The 17,102-nt window shown below is 46.3% G+C and overlaps 1 protein-coding gene across 1 annotated transcript in view; it reads left to right on the plus strand.

Annotated features, from left to right (window-relative positions):
* The window catches only part of ITGA8 (integrin subunit alpha 8), a 244,324-nt gene that overhangs the window by 212,551 nt on the left and 14,671 nt on the right, over positions 1-17,102 (plus strand). Inside the window, exon 28 of the mRNA XM_073677424.1 lies at positions 6,923-7,024. Coding sequence (XP_073533525.1) covers positions 6,923-7,024 — 102 coding nt within the window. The remainder of the gene's footprint in view (positions 1-6,922; positions 7,025-17,102) is intronic.

Consider the following 17,102-nt stretch of genomic DNA (forward strand, 5'->3'; position numbering starts at 1 on the left):
TATGGAGGACTATGTGGGGCCCATTATTCTGTATGGAGGACTATGTGGGGCTATTATTCTGTATGGAGGACTATGTGGGGCCCATTATACTGTATGGAGGACTATGTGGGGCCATTATTCTGTATGGAGGACTATGTGGGGCCATTATTCTGTATGGAGGACTATGTGGGGCCCATTATTCTGTATGGAGGACTATGTGTGGCCATTATTCTGTATGGAGGACTATGTGAGGCCCATTATATTGTATGGAGCACTATGTGAGGTCATAATTCTATGTGGAGGACTGTGTGGGGCCATTATTCTGTATGGAGGACTATGTGGAGCCATTATTCTGTATGGAGGACTACGTGGGGCCCTTTATTCTGTATGGAGGACTATGTGGGGCCATTATTCTGTATGGAGGACTATGTGGGGCCCATTATACTGTATGGAGGACTATGTGGGGCCATTATTCTATATGGAGGACTATGTGGGGCCATTATTCTGTATGGAGGACTATGTGGGGCCCATTATTCTGTATGGAGGACTATGTGTGGCCATTATTCTGTATGGAGGACTATGTGGGGTCATTATTCTGTATGGAGGACTATGTGGGGCCCATTATTACTGTATGGAGCACTATGTGGGGCCCATTATACTGTATGGAGGACTATGTGGGGCCATTATTCTGTATGGAGGACTATGTGGGGCCCATTATTCTGTATGGAGGACTATGTGGGGCCCATTATTACTGTATGGAGCACTATGTAGGGCCCATTATACTGTATGGAGGACTATGTGGGGCCATTATTCTGTATGGAGGACTATGTGGGGCCCATTATTCTGTATGGGGGACTATGTGTGGCCATTATTCTGTATCGAGGACTATGTGGGGTCATTATTCTTTATGGAGGACTATGTGGTGCCCATTATTATGTATGGAGGACTATGTGGGGCCATTATTCTGTATGGAGGACTATGTGGGACCCCTTATTCTGTATGGAGGACTATGTGGGCCCATTATTCTGTATCGAGGACTATGTGGAGCCCATTATTCTGTATGGAGGACTATGTGGGCCCATTATACTGTATGGAGGACTATGTGGGCCCATTATACTGTATGGAGGACTATGTGGGCCCATTATACTGCATGGAGGACAATGTGGGGCCTATTATTCTGTATGGAGGACTATGTGGGGCCCATTATTCTGTATGGAGAACTCTGTGGGGCCCATTATTCTGTATGGAGGACTATCTGGGGCCCATTATTCTGTATGGAGCACTATGTGGAGCAGATTATACTGTATGGAGGACTATGTGGGGCCATTATTATGTATGGAGGACTATGTGGTGTCCATTATTATGTATGGAGGACTATGTGGGGCCCATTATTCTGTATGGAGGATTATTCTGTATGGAGGACTATGTGGGGCCATTATACTGTATGGAGGACTATGTAGTGCCCATTATTCTGTTTGGAGTACTATGTGGGGCCGTTATTCTGTATGGAGGATTATGTGGGGCCCATTATACTGTATGGAGGACTACTTGGGGCCCATTATTCCGTATGGAGGATTATTCTGTATGGAGGACTATGTGGGGCCCATTATTATGTATGGAGAACTATGTGGGGCCATTATACTGTATGGAGGACTATGTGGGGCCATTATACTGTATGGAGAACTATGTAGTGCCCATTATTCTGTTTGGAGGATTATTCTGTATGGAGGACTATGTAGGGCCATTATAGTGTATGGAGGACTATGTAGTGCCCATTATTCTGTTTGGAGGACTATGTGGGGCCATTATTCTGTATGGAGGACTATGTGAGGCCCATTATACTGTATGGAGGACTACGTGGGGCCCATTATTCTGTATGGAGGATTATGTGGGGCCATTATTCTGTATGGAGGACTATGTGGGGCCATTATTCTGTATGGAGAACTATGTGGGGCCCATTATTCTGTATGGAGGACTATGTGGGGCCATTTTTCTGTATGGAGGACTATGTGGTGCCCATTATTCTGTATGGAGGACTATGTGGGACCCATTATTCTGTATCGAGGACTATGTGGGCCCATTATTCTGTATGGAGGACTATGTGGGGCCCATTATTCTGTATCGAGGACTATGTGGGGCCATTATTCTGTATCGAGGACTATGTGGGCCCATTATTCTGTATGGAGGACTATGTGGGACCCATTATTCTGTATTGAGGACTATGTGGGCCAATTATTCTGTATGGAGGACTATGTGGGACCTATTATTCTGTATCGAGGACTATGTGGGCCCATTATTCTGTATCGAGGACTATGTGGGGCCATTATACTATATGGAGGACTATGTGGGGCCATTATTTTATATGGAGGACTATGTGGGGCCATTATTTTATATGGAGGACTATGTGGGGCCCATTATTCTGTATGGAGGACTATGTGGGGCCCATTATTCTGTATGGAGGACTATGTGGGGCCATTATACTTTATGGAGGACTATGTGGGGCCATTATTCTGTATGGAGGACTATGTGGGGCCATTATTCTGTATGGAGGACTATGTGGGGCCATTATTCTGTATGGAGGACTATGTAGTGCCCATTATTCTGTTTGGAGGACTATGTGGGGCCATTATTCTGTATGTAGGACTATGTGGGGCCCATTATTCTGTATGTAGGACTATGTGGGGCCCATTATACTGTATGGAGGACTATGCGGGGCCATTATTCTGTATGGAGGACTATGTGGGGCCATTATTCGGTATGGAGGACTATGTGGGGCCATTATTCTGTATGGAGGACTATGTGGGGCCCATTATTCTGTATGGAGGGCTATGTTGGGCCCATTATATTGTATACTGGTTGGCCCGCAACTTTGTCCAAGTTTTTAATTTTGGCCCTCTGTATGTTTGAGTTTGACATCCCTGTTCTAGACAGTCAGCGAGTTATTTTTGGAGCAGCAGTAAGTACAATGACATAATGATTGTTTGCATTGTCCGGCGGCCAGGATCAGTTGCTTCTGGATAAATATCAAAGTGAAAATTATTAATGAGATGATTCATCTCTGGATTAGAAATGAAACCGGATCTAGCAGTAAATGATTATTGTACAGTGTACTTCCTATATCAGCAGATACTTATTTTACAGTATAGTGTCTCAATTACTCTGCAGTTTATTTTTGTTTTTCATTTTGCAAAAGTTTAAACTTTTTTGTTTAAAAATAATCTATATTTTCAATGGAATTCAGCTCCAATTATTACTAAAATGGCAGTGATCTATAACTAGAAATCCAGGTCTGCATAATACTGCGAGCACTTGGTATAACACAGTGTATTTTGCCACCAGAGTCATCGATGATAGTTTGAGTCATCTGCTGTTAGGAAACTAAAAAGCGCCAATCAACGATCATCAAGAGTCGATCAGCTCCCATTAAAGGCAATTTATCTGCTTGTGTAAAAGGATATCTATTGATTGGTTCCTGAGGCTCGGTTGTCCTCTAGTATTTAAAGGGGTTTTCTAGGGAATAAAAATTATGTTTGAATTTTTGAAATGTTCAGATTGGTTAAAAAATAAAGTAGGTACAATATTACGAATCCTCTCTGATCCAGTTCCAACACTTACCAGGTCCCCACTGGTCTCTATTTCCTGGTCCTGTCTTGATTATAAAAAAAATTGGCCATAAATGCCCACTCATTCAGTCATTGGCTACTACAGGCCACCTCTATTTCCAGTGATTGTAATGGAATTCCTGCCCATATTCCGTTAGTGGTGAGACCGCTTCAAGAAGTAGAGACCTATGAAGTCCGGGTGTGTGTTGAAACTGGAGGATTGCCGATGGTGAGTATTGCTTCTGTAATATATTTTTATTCCAATCTGAGCCCTTGTAAAAAATATTTTGTCCCTGGAAAACCTCAATAAAGGTGTTGTCCAATATTGTCAGTTCAAGAAACATAGCCAAAATAAATGAATAGGGAATAAAGAATTAGGAGACCCAATGGTTTTCTACAGGGTCTAACTGGTGTGCATTGGGTCATTTAGAGTCAAAGATCCGGCAGGACTAAGCTCTATCTATACAAAACAAAAGTCCAGTAGATTATTTGTGAATAAAACTATAAAATATAGTCCCAGACAGCAAGGAACAGTCTCCTAAACACTTTCAGTTAGGGTTGTCTTCTGCTGGACCTTGTGTCAAAACTTGGGTCCACCAAAGGATCTGCTGTGATGGACCAGTCTAGCTGTGTCTGAAATAGCCAAGAACATCCTTTAAGGGGTATTACCACCTGATACCTTTAAGGTACAGCCACAGGATAGCCATAAAACATAGCCATATCTTCAGATCTCTCCTATCTTCAAAATGTTGGGCCTTTGTTCCCTGTCCGGCCTGGTTAGGAGGCCATTGCATCTAGAGAGAAGAATAAATGGAGAGGTGTCCTCATCTCTCTCCATTCACTACTATGGGAGCCACCGGTACTAGTTGAGCATTTGATTTTCTACCTACGATAACATATTGATTTAGTATCTGACACCTTGAGCGCCATTGTACAAATGTCTAAATTTACAGCAGAAAAAAAAAATACAACCTTGAGATAAAAACAGCTCCACGTCTCCTGGGACCTCTCACTATATATAGAGTGAGACTGCAGAGACAAAACAAAGGAGGAAAGGAATTCAATTTGTGCGTGTGATTTAAAGTCTGTAACGAATTATTTCGGGAAGAGAAGCCATAAATTATTCTATTCTGCTCCACTTTTTCTTTAATTGGAAGTAAATGTTGTGCACAATGTCAGGGAGGCTCCAGGTTTTGGAAATGTTTTTTCTTTGACTTCGGAGAGGATGAAATGCAAATCTCAGAGCTCTGCGCGGGGCCAGTGATCTGTCACATTGCCAAAAGCTTGTGCATCTCTGGAAGTCTGCTCCTTATGTTTGAGGCGCTGAGGGATTTAGGAGGAGCTGTAGGAAGCCTATCTGGGTCTGGGATTCTTATTCCGGGGAATGTAGTAGTTTTTGTGGATGGTGAAGCCATGAGCGGTGCCGGTCTTCTCTGTCATCCAAGGTTTCTTCGTAAAGGAAAATAAACATTCAGTGTTGAAATGAGTCGAATAAACTCAACAAGAAGACCACAACCACCAAAGAACATGACCTCTTGAAGAGGGATTGAAGATGCAACAACAAGTCCATCAGTATGGAGTCTTCTTTTGTTGGCTTAGATCATATGGGCTCTTGGGCAGTGGGTACAACAACTTCTCCTAACAAATATCTAAGAAGTTAAGACCATGTGCTTTCCAACACTTAAGTTTGATTTAGAAAACTCCTTTTACGTCTTAAGTACCAGTTTCTGTTCTCTTAGACTTCCAACAATTGGTGTTTCATAACAGACAACCAGTTCGGCTGTGCTTCCTGTTGTCACTTTTGCAAATATGGCTGCATATCCAAACCTAAAGAAAATTCTAATATCTCTATAAAACAGATCTGTCACCAGATTTTACAATATAAATCACATACATAATTAAATAAATCTAAACCTGATGAGACTAGAGTATTTACTTTGATAATACATATCAGAATGGCTGTGTAATGCAGATGTTAAAATGAGGTAGAGAACGGGAGAGGTTGAGTTCATGTGTAATCTCCACCTACCCAGCCTGACTGACAGCTACAGTTTGTACTGAGCAGTGTTAGATTTCAGCAGCAACAGGGAGGAGCTGTCAATCAGGCTAGGTGGGCGAAAATTCGGCAGCAGGGAGGAGGGACATTAAGGAGTGCTCAATCAGGTTATGTGTTATAAGGAGCAAAAAAAACAGCGGTGCCCTTCTAAGGTAGTATGTTCCAGATAACATTGCTTCCTAGTATAGTGTCGGGTGCTCACCTATAGGACTTGTGCTATTGTTCAGGCACATAATAGGATGCAGTGTAAAATGGCTCAGGGCAGCTCCTCTTCGCTGTATCCAGGGATCCGGTCAGTTTCCTCGGAGGAATCAGTACATAACAAAGTGGAAAAACATGGTGTTGGTAACAGTTTTCTCCTTGTATATTCAATTAATTGGGTCATTTACAATAATCAGTGTAGGTGGACACAGATTCAGCAGCAGGGAGGAGGGACTCTGAGGAGCTGTCAATCACACTAGGTGGCTGGAGATTCAGCAGCAGGGAGGAGGGACACTAAGGAGCTGTCAGTTAGGCTAGGTGGATGGAGATTCAGCAGCAGGGAGGAGGGACACTGAGGAGCTGTCAATCACGCTAGGTGGATGGAGATTCAGCAGCAGGGAGGAGGGACTCTGAGGAGCTGTCAATCATGCTAGGTGGATGGAGATTCAGCAGCAGGGAGGAGGGACACTGAGGAGCTGTCAATTAGGCCATGTGGGTGGATATTCAGCAGCAAGAAGGAGAGACATTAAGTCACTGTCAATCAGGCTAGGAGAGCAGAGATTCTGCATTAGTGAGGAAAGACACAGAGGAGCTATCAATCAGGCTAAGGGGACAGATATTCAGTAGCAGCGAGGAGGAACACTGAGGAGCTATCAATCAGGCTAAGGGGACAGATATTCAGTAGCAGCGAGGAGGAACACTGAGGAGCTATCAATCAGGCCAGGTGGGCAGACATTCAGCAGCAGGGAGGAGGGGCACTGAGGAGCTGTCAGTCTAGGTGGGCAGAGACTAAGCATCGGGGAGTAGGGATACTGGGCAGCTGTCAGGCTAGGTGGGCAGAGACTGAGCTTAAACATTCACAAAAGATTATACAGCCATTGTAACATGGATTTCCAATGTAAGTACACCGAACTTCATCGAGTCTAATATATCTATTTAATAATGTTTGTAGTTTATGTTTTAAAATATGGTGATAGATTTTCTTTCTTTAAAACATAATTAATTTAATAAATAATTGTATTTATCCGATCAACATATACGGCATCGCAGATTTATTTGGAAGTTATATATTTTTTTGTTACAGAGAGAAAATGAATCTTACTCACTTACCGCCATTGTGTCATTTGAAGTAAAGAAGATGCCATACAGTGTTCAACCTGCAAAACTGCCTGCAGCAAGTATAGCGGTAAGTATACAATGCGGTTCATTAACTCCACATAAAAGTGGTCGTGTCTGGATAATTGTATTCGTTGTGTGTATTCATTCAAATGAGGTTCAGTCAGAGTCGTAACTGCACCCTGTGTATTATATGTATTATATTAGATAAAACATTTCTCCAATTGGTTTGCATTAAAAGGAATCTGTCCGCAGGATTTCACACCCCAATTATTTATATGTGCATGTAGCGCTTTCAAAGACAAGTCTAGCAATACCTTTATATGGCCAGTCCATTCCTTTATTACTGAGAAATCAGCCCTTCAACTGATATGCAAATGAGGCTGAAGAGCTTTTGTAGATCTGAAGCCTCTGTCACTCCAGATCTATCCCCCATCCAGGAACTTTTAGGCTATGTTCACACAAGTTTGCAGCATATTTTGCTGCAGATTTTTATGCAAATTTTCAGCTGCATTTTGCAGTACCAGCAAAGTCTATGAGAAACCAGAATTCTCTGTTCACACATGTTGTTTGTTTTTTTTGCTGCGTATTTTCCGACTTGTTGTTTTTTTGGAAAATAGAGCATGTCACTTCTTTCAGCCTTTTTGTAGCATGAAAACGCACCTGCGTTTTTTCAGCATTTTTGCGGCATTTTTTTCAGCCATAGGAAGTAATGAGTGGTCAAAAAAACACAGCAAAAATGTAGCAAAAACACAGCAAAAAACGCACCAAAACCTGCGTTTTTAACGCAGCTGTTTTCCTGCCAGAGAAAAGTTAGCAGATATGCACCGGAAAAAAACACAACGTGTGAACATAGCCTTGTAAATTCGGAGGAGACAGAGTTATACTGGTATAAAAGCACATGTTTATTATTTCATAAGTAAAATTCAGTTTAAATTACAAAAACATACATTTAAACGGTGACATGACGGTTAGACGAAAGGGTGTCAGCCAAGACCTGCCACAGCTCCCCCAGAAAAACAATGGCATTTGTAAATAGCAAAGTGCGGGCAAGAGAAATCCCATGAGTCAAAATGTATGCCTAAGATACAAGTGCTGGTATTGCTGTGACAAATTAAGCGGTTGTAAGGCTAGGCACAAAAATAGAGGGGTAATCTTACCAGGGGGATATGGGTAGGTGGCAGCTGACCAAGGTGGCAGAAGGAGGAACCCTGATGCTCGTTTCGCAGCGTGTACTGCTGTTTTCTCAAGGGGTGATGTTGGTCCAAGGCAGAGAAGGACCTTTTGTATTGACTGTCAATGTCATTACTGAAAAGGGTGTTCATATGCCCTAGGGCGCTAGATGGCGCATGCGTGGTGAGTCCGCCGCATCACCACATGGGCCTAGGCCGTCAAGCAAACCGCGCATGCGCGGGAGCGTGGCGCAGGCACACTATGCTCCAGGGAAATGTAACACAGTCCAATGGGACAGGCTGGCAGATCACCGTACTATATAACAGAGGGTAACAATAATCAATACAATGATAGCATATAAGTCGTATATATCATCCAGTAGATGCTCTGTGTTGGTCTGTTCATCCATTATCCTAAAGTTGGTATAAAGGAACAGTGTAGGCTAAATTTCCAAAAGGTCATCCCAAGCACCGAAAATCTAAATGAAAGAAAAAATTATGACACAAGAACAAATAACACATAAAACCGTAACATAAAATAAAAAGCTACCAATGATGGCCGGGGACAGGTTCATATATAACGTCTCAAAGGACTAAAGAAAAGGGGAAAAGCTCAGGGACTCATTGAGACCATATGGGGTCATGGTATTAAAAATCACTACCCACTTGGTCTCAATTTGGGCCAAGATCTTTTTAACATTACCTCCCTGGGCTTCTATATGTACAACATCGATTCCACGAACCCTGAGTGACCTGGGATCACAATTATGAACAGCCCTGAAATGTCGAGCGATAGATAGCATTGAGTTCCAAGGGGTTGGCCACTGTCTTGGCCGCGCCAATGTCCCGCACATGCTCGCGCACCCGTACTCGCAGTTCTCTGGAAGTTAAACCGATGTAAACCAATGGACAACCACATGTAGCATCATACATAACATTAGTAGCACTACATGATATATGATGTCTGATGTTAAATTATAGTGAACCAACGATGGATGTGAGCGAGGTAGAGCGCAGGACATTGGCGCAGGCAAGACAGTGACCACAGGGAAAGGATCCCAGAGTTGGTCCACGGGATCCGAAAGGATTTGGCTTCACGGGAACATAATGGCTCCTAACCGGAAGATTATTCAGATTTTTAGCCCTTCTCGAGGTCATAATGGGGTAATCACCAAGGAATGGTCCCAGGGAGGGCCCGGTTCTCAAAATGGCCCAGTACTTGGTCAAAATGCCTATCATATTATTCCACTCATGATTATAAGTGGAGATGTATCTGATCTTCTCCTGCCCATCATTTACAATTTTCCTATGTTGGTAATAGATCATTGCGAGGGGTTCGCTTTGCTCTCTCATAGTACGTCTGACGCATCTCCTACTATATCCTCTCTGCTTGAACCTGTGTTTCAGATCCATGGCCTGTCTTTCAAATTTGCCATCAGAGGAGCAAATCCGCCTCATTCTTAGGAACTGTCCGACCAGGATGGCCCTAATGGTTGCTGGATTATATGCAGACTCCACATGAATTAGAGCACTGACCAACGTCTGTTTCCTGTAGACGTCAGTTCCCCACCCAGGAACGCCTGACTAAAAGACGTACTACCCCCTAATAAAACCATTCTTGCACAGACTGATTGCAGGTGACCACCCCTTACTAAAATGTCATAGACAATTACTAATAAATTCAGGGTTGTCTCATCCATCAATGGACACAAATTTGTTCCGGCGAGACGTTTACCATTTTCTACCACAATTCGGGGCCAATTCCTTCGTCGTAAAGCGCAGTTGGTGTTTACTCAGCTCATTTAATGAGACTCCAAACTCCCTGTATATTTGATGTTCCCTAATAACACTTTGCTCGGGCTCATAAATTGTACGGGTCGTTATAAACCTGGACTGAACGAGAGACTGGAGGATTATAATAAGAAAACTAACGATTCAGGATGCAATTGCTGGAAATAATTCTAAAGAAAACATAAAGACGGAGCTCAAGGCAATTAATATTATTGACATCTGTTTACAGTATTCGGCGTATTTACACAGCTATGTGACCCTCGCTGCGTGCGTCTGCAACTGAATGGAAAAAGAAAGAGCAAAATGCATTGAAATTAGGCCCCGGGTATGTGACATTTGGCATGTGCAGAAATGAAGCACTAAAACAAATATTAGCTAAATGTTGCATATAATAATTGTAACCTGAAGTTATTTACAAATGCGTTTTGCCTCCTCGAGCAAGTAATCAATTCATAAGGAGCAAGAAAAGTTTTATTTGTGGAGGTTTTTTTTTAACACAATTGCAATTATTTTTAAAATTAGTTGTAAAAAATATTCATCCCTCATAGCCCAAAAATGTCTGTTTTGTAGCAATATTTGATTAGAATATACTAGAAAGGGTCCTACTTTTTATAAAAGACCTTTTACTGGGGCTAATCACAAACCCCAAGTAATCAGCTGTTTTCAGCAAGGAAAACTGTCACTAAGTGTTCAGTCTCCCTGCAGCACCACCGTAGGAAACTATCAGTTTATCAGCCAATTACAGCATTTCTTCCAGGTATCCTGTAAATGCTTTAAAGGGTTTTTTTGGGCTCAACATAAATTTGACTGCACATTGTTGAATCCTGACAGTGTGTAATATGCGCACTGTCAGGATTGCCCTCTGTTTCCAGCACGTGGACACTGGTCCCTAACGTTCATTTGCCGACTATCTTCTCAACCATTACTCTTAATAGAAAAAATGAGATAAGAGGACCAGAAACTAATTGGAGCATGAAGGCAAGTATGCAAACCACGATCGGCCACAGAAACAGAGAGGAATCTTGACAGTGTGTATATTGCACACTACAAGAATTCGACAATCTGCAGTCATATAGAGTAACTGCAGAAATTTATGTTGAGCCCAGAAAACCCCTCTAAGGCCACGGCTCCACTGTCAATATTTGGTCACTATTCGGTCAGTATTTTTTCTCAGGAGTGGGAGCCAAAACCAGGTGAGGAACAATCAGAGAAAAGGTATAATAGAAACAAGTCACCAATTCTGCATTTATCACCCACTCCTGGTTTTGGCTCCCACTCCTGAGAAAAAATACTGACCGAATACTGACCGAATACTGATAGTGAGGCCGTGGTCTTAATGCGTTAACAGAATATCTACAGGATATGGTATAGAAGGCTGATAATTTACTGCCATGTTTCCTCGCTGATTATAGCTGATCACTTGGGGTCCCAGCAGGGTGGTACTTTGTGATCAGCCCCAGGCAATGGGCGTAGGACCCTTTCAAATATATTAGAATCCAATATTGCTACAAAACAGATGTTGCAGAGTAGGGTTAAATACTTTTACCACTGATTTTAAGGGCTTTTTCACTGTTACTCAATGGGGCAGTGCAGATGAACAATTTTTTTTTTTTCACCGACCAAATCTGTGTGTGAAAAAAATCACAGCATGTAGTAGATTCCTCCGTATATCGGATGACACTCATCCATTCAAATCTACGGGTGCGTTAAAAAAAAATCAGATGCCGTTCAGAGCCACAGTATAACATCTGATCTTTACAGATACATTGCCGATCTGTAGCATAGTAAATTGTCCTGTAAATGATTAATAGCTGCTGCTGTGAAAAAAACATTGTACACGGATGACAAGTGAGAAAAAAAATCGTCCCACCTTTCTGGGTGAAACGCTGAACAATTTTTTAAATGCGCATGTGAACCGACCCTCAAAATAAGTGCATTCTTTTTATTTTATCCCTATGGACTAATTACTTCTGAATTGTCAAAAAAGTGCGCAAGGGGAAGAGGAATATGATAAAATAATAAAAGAAGCATTACTGATCCAGTGAATCCCCAGCGTTGCAGCGCTCTCACTTTTACTGCTCCTCGGTGGTCTTTCTGCAATTGGCTTCTTTGCACCGGACAAGCGTACAGAGACCATCAGGGACCACCAGAGCGGCCTCTTGCCTTGTTTCCATGGGTACAACCGTTTATACCGCCATTCACTTTCTTTATCCATAGGACTTCCCATCGGGCAATCTATGTATTGGAAGGAGGTCAAAGTTAATGACCGAAATGTTATACTGATTTTTGGACTGCAAATATACTTCTTTGAATTTCTCGTTTGTGCCAAGTTCATCAAATTGTCATATGGTGACTGATAAGCGAGGTGATAGAACCACCTGCTGGCGGTCCGACCTTCAGACCGAGGCAAAAACAGAGGTGTAATGGCTAAAGGGTAAGATAGACAATGTCAAGAGATTTAGAGAGAATCTGTCACCCTCAAAACTCAATTTAAACTACTTAAACAGTCCTATAGAGGTCTTAACCCCCTCATACCTCCAGTATAGATTTTTTTTGTTTGTTAGGACTTATTTACAAATGCAATGAAACTATTTTTCTGTCTAAGTGAACGCTTGGTGCAGCCAAGGGCACAGTGCGGAGTTCTGCCCTCAATCAACATGCCATGGCGCAATGGAAGGTTTTAATTTGGCACAAGCTATAAAAAAAAAATCAAAAAGGCGCAAAAAATTTGAAATAAAAGGAATAATAACTTGCCCCCGTAATGTACAATGACCAATCTCTATGCATTAAGTGTGGTATTCCCATAGAAAAAGAAGCTTTTTGAAGACTTACTGTACATATGTATTCCTAATGTAACCAACGTTTGTGTTATCCACCACCAAGAAGGTAGCTATGACCTTGAGATGACACGTCTTCTGACCTATCCTACATATAAGGGGTTTGGAGCCACCTTGTCGTCTGCTATTACAATATTAAAGCAGATAATGCGGTGTATGAACGTGAAAATGAATCACTCAGAATTTATGAGCAGCTTCATGTTAGAGGAGGCAGAGATTTCCTTCCATCAAGGAAGAGCAGAGACCGTGCGGCGGCGTCCAGGGAAAGGTGTCCTGCACTCACCATTCTTCCTCACTTCCACCTTTTACGACACTTTGGATATTTTCTTTAGTCCCTCGTAGGTTCTCAAGTTCATGCTGTGAAGACCACGTTGTCCCCCTGCCTCCCGGCCCGATGCTCTGCTCATGATAACATTACCATATGGGACGCACACGACCCTGACCATCTGTGCAGCACATTTCCATGTCAATGGCAGATGATTGCTGAGACAAATGTAGCACCCTGAGGATTCGGCTGCTACAGGGGTATTGCACCTCAACCCAGAGGTGTGATATTCCACTCCCGGGTAAGGATGGAGTGTGGAACTGAGCTCAGATAGACTGCATGCACTACATACATCCCATTCCAGAGGAGCAGGCCGACGGCACTCCCACTTAGAAATGTGCAGGTGCGACCGAGCCTGTTCCTGGCTGGAGTGGGAGGGGGGAGGAACATCCCATGTAGTGTAGGGGCAGATAGGGGGAGCAGTCTGGGTAGTGGTAGGAGCTCATTGGGTGCTGGTCACCTGAGCTCACACATAGAGGGATATATAAGGAGGGCACCAACTAGGATCAGGGTCAGACGCAGAGAGTAAGTCAGATGCAGAGGACAAGCCTGCAGAAAGAAACAACAGCCCTGGAGAGAGAGTGGAGTAAAGAAGGAGACCCAGAGGGGGACAAAGAAGGGACCCAAGAACCCAAATAAGAACACCGGGTGAGGAGTCAGCAGAAGGGTACCGGAACCCAAGCTGGTGGGGGTAAAGACATTCCCCAGCCAGAGACCGGAGACCGTGGGCAGAGTCTGTCACGGTCACCCACTACATTCACCCTGAAGGCACACCACATGGAGGGTCAGGGAACCTGAGGCCAAAGGTTGCCCAACAGAAGGCCCGAGGGAGCTGGATTTAGGTGAATCACTGGTGGGGACGGCTGAAGAAAGGACAGAGGGAGAGCTCAGGGCCACGCTCCGGACTTGTTTGGGGGTTGGCCGGATCCAGGACCTGGTGGACGCAGCACGGCTCGGGAGGTCACTTGGAGCTAGAGTGACCAGGAACATCTGCAGTAAGTAAAGACCCTTAACTGCACTACCCGAGTCTGTCATCATTACCGGCTGCACCGCACCACCACAACCCCCATCCTCTGCGCCTGTCCCCTCTGAGGCTATACCCCTCCCGTTGGGGGTTATCCCACCAAGCTGCGCATCCACCATCAGCCTCAGCGGACCCTGCTGCAGCGGCGGCCACAGTGACCGCATCACAACGGGTGGCGTAGTCGACACAACGAACTTTAATAACATCAGTAAAGACTGCCACATAACCCTGAGCTTGACGCCCTGGGCACGGGACCGGGTCACAGCCGCTCGGAGACTACAACCCCCCCCCATCTGATCCGGTGCCGGGTATTCCCCTCAAAACGGAATATGTCCCAGGGGGCGCGTCAACTTTGGCGTAGTCGGCAGGATTACGTGCCCGCAACACCCGGGTACTGCGTGCCTGAAGAAAAGTGCAAGTTTACCTCAGAAAGAAGACTCCTGCCGGTTCCGGAGGGTCCACGCCATCGGACTCCATCACCAGTCGTTTCCCGCCGATTGTCCGCCATTTCCAGCTTGTTCCCGCCATCTGCAGAGTTTCCCGCCACTGGGCGACGCTTCCCGCCAAAACCGCAGATTTCCCGCCTTGGAAGAGCAGCGGACGCCATTATGGGCGTGCCAAAGGAGGGCGAGAGGCCACCTCCCATCGTGGGCCGGGACAGAAAATGGCGCCAAAAGTGGAAACCGCCCCCACCAACAGAGACTGTGATGCTGGAGGTGTCTGTCAGCGTGAAAGAACTACCCCGGGAGCTGACAGTCACCGAGTTGCCCCGGGACCGCCCTCGAAGTGGGAGGAGACGAAAGAAAAGAGCAAAGATGGGTGTCGCTTGGAGCAGTCTAGAACGAGCGCACCCGGAGGCGAGGTGTCCAGAGCAAGAGCACCCGGAGTCGAGGAGAGAAAGAGTAGACCCGGGAATGGAGCGGCAGCAGAGCAGCACCGGCCCGCTGGCCAGGAGCCTGCAGAAGGAAGAAGGAGGAGAGCAGAGCAGCACCGGCCCGCTGGCCAGGAGCCTGCCGGAAGAAGAGCAGAGCAGCACCGACCCGATGGTCAGGAGCCTGCTAGAGTCAACAACCCCGCTAGGCTTAGCGGAGATCCTGGCGCAGCTTCCCCGAGATCGGGAGTGCGCGCGGAGTGCCCTGGAGGGCCTCGCGGGAAGGATGGCCCGAGTGCAGAGGGAGATCCTGGCGGAGTGGGGCCGGGAGATGGCCCAGCAAGCTGGAATCCGCCCACGGAACCCGCTCCCTTGGAAGAAGACACCGACTACCTCTGCGGATGACGCGGGAGGACCCAAGGCCGGAGACGGCGCAGAAGAGGGAGCGAGACGTATGGCAGCAGGTAAGGGGGATGCCTATACCCCATACCGGAAGACCACCCACCTGCCCCAGCTCCCCGTCGCAGAGCCCGAAAGTCCCCCTGCCGTACCCGAGACCGCCATGACACCGCCACCGACTAGGCCCCGACCGGAAGCCGCCGTCGCGACCCCAGTGACGTCACGCGTCGTGACCCGGAGCGTGGCGCAGGAAGAAGAGCCTCCGGCCTGGTCACAGGGCCTAGCGTTTCCGGGCGTCGCATCCAAAGCAGAGCCATCTACCTCCGCGGAGCCTCCGGCCTGGTCGCAAGGCCAGGTAACCCAGGGCGCCGCCGTCCTAACGGTGCCCTTCACCTTCCAGGTGCCCCAGGCCTGGCCGCAAGGCCTGGGCAACCCGGGCGCCATCACCACCGCGCCCGCGCCCGTAATACCAAGGGTGCCACACCTGGGGGAGGACCTCTTCGGCCAGCTCACATGGCCGGACGGGCGGCCCTTCATCTGGCCCGAAGGGTACCCTGAGCTAGAGCGGCAGCAAAGACTAGGGCCCTTGTGTGAGCCCCTGATCCCGGCTCCAAAGCCCGTGACTCGGGTCTCGCCTCCACTCGAGGAAGCCCAGTTCGTGTGGGACCCCACGGGAGAAGATTTGATGGGGTTCACCGGAGAGACTCGGGCAGCTGCAGCAGAGCGTACCGAGTGTTGCCGTCAACAGCTGGCAGAGTTCAAGAGAGAGCGGGAGGAGAGGCGGGCCAGAGAGCAATGGGCCCGGACCCGCAGCGCGGAGCAAAAGAGCCGGACCAGAAGGGACCCCCGTGCAGCAGATCGTCCCCGTACCATCGGGACGGTAATAAAGTTTAATGCGCAGCATGGGTGGGGCTTCATAAAGGACCAGAACACCATGGGTGACGTCTTCGTTACCCGACGGGATGTCGAGTCTCACCTGCCAGAGGGTCACAAAGGCCGTGACCTCTACGTCGGTGACGAGGTAACGTTCACCCGGCACAAGTGTGCCAAGGGACCTTACGCCCTCCACGTGCATCGCCTGACAGAGGAGGAGTTGCGGTGTAGGGAGGAAGAGCCAGAAGACCCGGACGGGTTCAAGGCTAGGAGGTACTACGATTAAGAACAGTAGTAAAGAAAAACTGTATATAGTTACCCGTCGGGGTACACAAGAAACCGTGGCTGCTTTATGAGAAACTGCTTTTCAAAAGACTGTCGCACTTTACCTGGTCACGAGTTGCACGGTGACCAGAGGAGGAAGAAAGAAAAAGACGACGAGAAAGTTTTATATATATATGTTTTATGTGTTTTATATGTTTATAAAAATTTGTATGTTTGGTGTTTTTGTCTTTGCAGCCCGAGGACGTGCTGTGATTTACCAGGGGGGAATGTAGCACCCTGAGGATTCGGCTGCTACAGGGGTATTGCACCTCAACCCAGAGGTGTGATATTCCACTCCCGGGTAAGGATGGAGTGTGGAACTGAGCTCAGATAGACTGCATGCACTACATACATCCCATTCCAGAGGAGCAGGCCGACGGCACTCCCACTTAGAAATGTGCAGGTGCGACCGAGCCTGTTCCTGGCTGGAGTGGGAGGGGGGAGGAACATCCCATGTAGTGTAGGGGCAGATAGGGGGAGCAGTCTGGGTAGTGGTAGGAGCTCATTGGGTGCTGGTCACCTGAGCTCACAC

The sequence above is a fragment of the Phyllobates terribilis genome, unplaced genomic scaffold (genome assembly GCF_046119375.1).
Source record: "Phyllobates terribilis strain yellow unplaced genomic scaffold, ASM4611937v1 Scaffold_4__5_contigs__length_816908805, whole genome shotgun sequence".
In the NCBI taxonomy this organism is placed as follows: Eukaryota; Metazoa; Chordata; class Amphibia; order Anura; family Dendrobatidae; genus Phyllobates; species Phyllobates terribilis.